This window comes from Neltuma alba, unplaced genomic scaffold (assembly GCF_004799145.2).
Source record: "Neltuma alba isolate B1F8T4 unplaced genomic scaffold, ASM479914v2 tig00001874_pilon, whole genome shotgun sequence".
Classification (NCBI taxonomy): Eukaryota; Viridiplantae; Streptophyta; class Magnoliopsida; order Fabales; family Fabaceae; genus Neltuma; species Neltuma alba.
Window position 1 is genome coordinate 36,076 of NW_021632651.1, and position 6,068 is coordinate 42,143.

The 6,068-nt window shown below is 35.6% G+C and overlaps 1 protein-coding gene across 1 annotated transcript; it reads right to left on the minus strand.

The window, feature by feature from the left end:
• Window positions 1-367: 367 nt before the first annotated feature.
• Window positions 368-4,438, minus strand: LOC114713105 (uncharacterized). The gene is made up of 9 exons (XM_028897690.1): window positions 4,264-4,438; window positions 3,778-3,915; window positions 2,654-2,756; window positions 2,431-2,490; window positions 2,071-2,133; window positions 1,788-1,988; window positions 1,588-1,699; window positions 1,286-1,503; window positions 368-625 (listed from the first exon to the last, which is right to left on the minus strand). Exons 2-9 carry the CDS (start codon window positions 3,882-3,884, stop codon window positions 533-535), a joined length of 957 nt encoding a protein of 318 aa, XP_028753523.1. The 5' UTR covers window positions 3,885-3,915; window positions 4,264-4,438; the 3' UTR covers window positions 368-532.
• Window positions 4,439-6,068: the final 1,630 nt, after the last annotated feature.

The following is a 6,068-nucleotide window of genomic DNA, read 5'->3' on the forward strand; positions in this document are numbered from 1 at the left end:
TTTAAAAGATAAATTATAAATTTATGACATAAAATTTACCATATATATTAAACAAAAAATTCTTTAGTTTTGGTTAAGAAGTGTAGATGATAAAATTAAATGCCATTTGTGCAGCCATAAAATCGCTGCTCCTTTAATTTCTTTTCAGTTTTGACAAAAGCAGTTGACCGTCGTATAGCCATGCGCAAGTGAATAACAAATGATAAGGCAGTTGAATAGAAGATATGAGCTAAAGTTGGCAGATTAAACTTCCAAAATGCTTTCCAAATTCCTCCGTGTCTTGCTAAAGAGTTCATAATCCCAAGTACATGTCCATAATTGAAACCTAAGACTGGCTTCTATATACCCGATACAAATTATTTGATTATTTAACCACATAACGGAATCCCTGATATAACAAATCAATAAGGTCACAAGATTGAAGCTTCAACCAGACCACTCCAAAATGAATATCTAGTATTATAATAAAACAGTACAACACCAGCGCCAACTTCACGACCACTATCACCTTGAATAAATGGCAGATCATGACTCATGACTCTTGTGGCGTCTCAAATCTTGTTGGAGTGTCGATTCCCATCATACAGCAAAGGCCAGATATCAAAATTATGAGCAAAACTATCCCCTGTAACACGACCACAGGCATTGATATTAGAGCAACACGAGACAGTGCAGCATTTCCAACACCCTCATCACAGAAAAGAAGTCAAACTAGGGGAAGGCGGGGGGCTATAGAGGCAACCCTATTGTGATCAACCCAACTCCAGGAGATTGTTAAACAAAAGCAAATAATGGCCCCAAAAAAAAAATCGAAAGGGCCTACGCCTACAGAAGGCTATTTACTTATATGTTCTGTATGAGTGTGCACACCAAAAAATGAATAAAGTGAAAAATTAAATCACCAGTTGAAACTAACCAGAAAACCCGATAGTGGACAAAAAAGACTTTTTGAGATGAAACCAACAAACCAGGTAAAAGGGAAATCTGAAACATTCGTTTCATGATACAGCTAAGCTCCAAAAACAAATCTTGGTCAGATTCTACCATTCTATACTTGGTTTAGGGGTCTTCAGCAGTTTAAGTTTCCTTATAAGATTGGCTTACTCAAGGTAATTGCACCGGATGGATCCTTTAGTGGAATTCCAAGTTTCAATTCTATGCTCTCTACATGTTCTATAAGAACCATACATATTTGCGTAGACAAGAAAGATAATTTTGGCTTTTGATTACATAACAAGAGATATGGTAGGCAGATCTCAGAAAAAATTGAGCAAAAAGGCCTTACAACTATAAGTCCCTCCAGAAGCGATGATTTAATCTGGCAGACTTCATCACAGAGCGTAACATTGGCTGATAAATTCCCTGGGGTGCTTTCTGCCAGAAATCGTTGTATTTCCCTGTACGAAGGATACCGGCTTGACCTGGAGGGGTCTGACACATAGAGAACTGAGTATTTTGCTCCCGACTTCTCCACAGAACTGAGAAGCTCAGATAAGATTTTACCTGCACATATACACAGCAAAAACACAAATGTTTCACAGATAACACAGCCCTATCAAGCAAAAACACAAGTTTGCAGTATATTACCTTCAGACTGTGTATTGTCAGCATTTTCTGAGGGTAAAGAGTCTCCGTTACAAAAGACAACCAGATCTGTTGCCCCTTTGTGACTCTCTTCCATCCTCTTGGTTAGAAAATCCTATCAGTTATAAAAAGCAATAAAGAATCAGATCGTCATATCGATACAAAATTCCATAATAAGTGATGCAACACGGTTTTCTTATTACTTGGATTGAATGAAAATGAGCATTTTCTTTATGATTTGCATCCTCCATGGAACAAGATCCAAGGAAAGCAACATCACCGATTTCTAAATCATCTCCACATGCTTTTGAAAATCCTGAAACCAACAAATTTTCCAATTTCTCCTCCTCTGATGCTGAAACATAAGGGAATGCCATGGAAAAGTTGGATCTTGTGAAAGAAATCTGCTCAAGAGAAGAACCAAGTCAAAGTCAAAATTTGGAATTTCAATTCTTTTTAAAACTCAGAAGTATGCAATTCTCTCACCTTCAGTAATTCTAAAAGAGATGGATCTGCGGGTTTGTTCAAGCTTAACTCTGAAGATTGCAGCTGCAAGGAGATAAATCAACATTAGCATGCATAAGTACTTCATTTCATGCACAACTAATTATAGTTTCAGAAAAGGTTTCTTGAACTTTCACATCCAAATGATCATCACATTGATGTAACCATTTATTATTACATACCATCAATGAAGATCCAGAAATTTATTACAAGAGAAAACAATGAGAATCGGTTATTCAGTTAATGGAAATCATGAACAGGAATCTCTAAATCAAGTAAATTGGAAATGCAAGTATGAAAAATATCAAGATGAACTAGTCAAAGAGATGCTTCAAACGTTACCTCTTTGCCAACAAAAAGGAGTGCCAGATCCAGAGGTTTCTGCATTTCCTTTCCTTTGCACTATGTGATTCAAAGAAAGTTAGAACAAATACAACAACAGCAAAATTAAAAGGAATATAATAACATAGAGCAATGTGAGCTTTCACTACTCCCTTAAGGAAGAAAACTAAGGAAGTATTTAACATACATAAAAAGAAATCAATCAGAGAAAGCAGTGAACTACCAGCAAATTTGACCATCCTGCTTGTGACATAACAGAATTTGCTAGATCTTTTGGAGAAATAATCTGATAATTAACAGTTCCCTCTGGCCCATTGTTTGAAACCCTGTAACCAATGAATAAATAATTATCAGTAGTTCTACCAGTTCAAAAATCCTAGATTTTATTAAGAAAGTGTTTTAAGCTCATCAGCCAATTCACTTTTCTGCTTACTTTCTTCATGTTTCCCTCATCTTTATTACTAACCCAGGTATAATTTGTGTAGATGCTCTCTGCATCACTATTCACCAGAACAGTCGTCTAACCTCACCTATCCTGCTTTCTTACAGATCGAAACACTACTCATAATCTAACGCTTGCAAAATCTACATATTGTATTTTCTTTAGTTGTACTGACACAAACCACCTCGTCTTTCAAAATACACTGCTTTGCAACTCACTGAAAAGTTATATCTTACTAATCTTAATCTTAGATCTTACTAATATCTGAATGCAAATTTTATTTCACCTTCCATTCTAAACTTTAAATCTTACTAATATGAACCCTGGCCAGGTTTTTGCTTTCTTATATTCCTCTTGCAATCCTCTTAATCAGAGCCTTTTAGCACATGGCTTCTCATCCAAACATCTACTAACATTTCGCATACAGCCCTAACTCCCCTCTACTGATTAATCCCCGACCTCTGATAGCATCTTAGGCCAAACTTGAAGATGCAGTCCCCAGCATATAAGTTGCCTGAATCACACCAATTCTTGCATTGCTTTAGCTTTCCCATCCTGCTTTACCTATGAAATCCCATTCTTCCTTTGGATTTCCTTTCTAGTACACAAGCTACCCTTTGCTTACCATGATTTACATCCTTGCGCTACTCAGACTTAAATTTAGCAACTACTGATATCGTAGCCACCCATCCGAAACTTGGATAGATAGAAAAACAGCCATCTATTTTGCCTTTTTCCATATGAAGTTTCCTGCATGCATAATAGTTCCAAGGTTCGCCCCAAACAATGAATTCATCTATAAAAGCACCCCGCATACATATGTTTACTTATTTTCCGAAGAACAACATTTAACAATACTAAGAAAAGCACAAGAAGAACAGATGAAGCGAAGTAAGTAGGCATACAGGTCCTGATCGGGAGACCACAGGAACGCAGGCACTGTGGATGGCAAGGCTAACAGCCCATTTGGAATGAAAGCAACAAGAAGCAAGGTAACCAGCGGCACCACCATCGTCGGTACAGCTACTGCGTTTATCTTGTCCCTGGAACCATAAATACGACGAAAAATCACATCAACCGAGAAATCCCAGATTTTTCATACCCGGAAAAAAAAAAAAAGGATCCCAGATACGGAAGAAGTTAAAGAACAAGTATGGCACGCAAATTAGACACAAAACAGGAACATCCAAATTCAGCATTCTGGACCAATTATTGATCAAAACATAACCCGGATTTCCAGCACAAAAATAAAGATCGTGAGAATGAATTTGACAGAAGAAACAACAATTTAGAGCAAGAATTCAGAGACAGAGGGAAGCTTCTCGATCAAATAAGAAAATCAGCCACTACTTGCTAGATCGGTTCTAAAACAAAGACGGGATGAAGGATACCTAACTGAGCCGAGTCACCTGGACCAGTATTTTCAAACGATTCTGATCTATAATACAAACTGCGAAGCTGATCTTGGGATGCTGCTGGATCGAGATGCCCCCAAACTGTTTCAGATTCCACCGTGCCAATCGCATTCGTAAATAATTGATAATCATGTGGTATCAGTTGTTTTCCTATGGTTTTTTTTTTTTGCCCCGGGACGGAAGGAGGGGTCGCTCAGTATCGTGAAGTGGATTTCATGGGCCGAAACTTATTAAAGTTGGGCCTGTCCTAGTTTAAATTGTTATAATGGGCCGAGCAAATGAATCCATGCGGCCCAATTTATATCTTCAGTAAGGGTTCTCTTCAGCCCAGCCCACCTGGCACGTTTTTTTTTTTTGGTGATAACAACGTGGTTCTTTAAGTTTTCAGCATTTTGACCCAACCTGAGGTGATGGGACCAGATTGGGTTCGTCGGGCTAGCCAGGTTGCATAGGGAAAACTAGAGAGGAGGATTTGGGGAAAAAAATATTTATTAAAAATAATATTAAAAAGTATAATTATTTAGAAGAATAAAAACTAAAATATAGATATAAAAATACTAAATTGCCCTCGTCGGCGATTGTAGTCGACCACGAGTTAGAAACTGTGGCATGTTTCAGTCACTCATGAGGCAAATAAAGGTTCTTCATAAGTAAATATCCAAGTTGAACTCTACTCAAAAAAAAAAATATCCAAGTTGAATCCCTCCTTATATAGGCAGAGGATTGCATTATCTTTCTCATATTCATTCTCTTTTATATTTTTTTTTCTTACTATTTCCCTTTCTGACTTACACTCTTATCAATAAGAATATATTTTTTAAAAAATAAAATATCTATATTACATACTTATTAATTTTAATTAATATTTAAAAAAATTAAATCTCATAAAAATAATTAGAGTAAAAGTAGTACTCCATAAGTAAATATGAAAAATAAAGTAGGCCTAGTAGGATGCTAATAAGCCCTAGGAAGTGGACTTGTAATGGTTGGACATAGCCCAACATCTTAAACTCAATTTTATGTTTCTCAAAATTGGCTGATTTAATTAATATAATTACAAAACTACTCCATCTGCCCCTTTCTAAAATTGTCTTTTACAATAAGGGAGGGAGGGAGGGAGGGAGTACCTCCTAGTTATTTTAAAACATTTCATTATAGTTATTGATTATTAAGTCTCTTACATAGGGATGAGTTATTCTCATACTTCTCTTCGCTATATTCAGCTCTCTTCATTCTCTTTTTTTTTTTTTTTTGCTGAGTTATCGTTATTTTTATTAGAAAATGGGACTTAAATCATTCCTATGAAGTGGAATTCACTATATTTTTAAACAGACAAGCTTGTCATTGTTATATTCCAATATGCCATTCAACAAAGTCACAAGATATTTCAACTTTTCTCATTAGTTTTTTTTTTTTTGGCGAAAACCTCCCCTTGTTAATTAATCAGTAAACACATGCAATATACGGGATAATGAAATTCTTGATCCCTTAAATTTCTCTCTCAATTATTAATTTGGTTTTTGAAGTTTAATTTTCATCAACCAAGTCCCTATATTTTTGTAACAATGCACAATTAGTCATTGTATTTTGATCACAAGTAATTCTAAGCATATATGTGCTGTAACCTTTAACAACAGAATGGCAATCTCTCTATGAATTCTTCAAAGAAAAAATTGCTGATTGAGATTGAATTAGAATATAAAATTATGTATGGAACTTAAGGATTAAACTGATAAAAAATAAATTTTAGGATCCAAATCCTAACTAGCATAAATTCAATA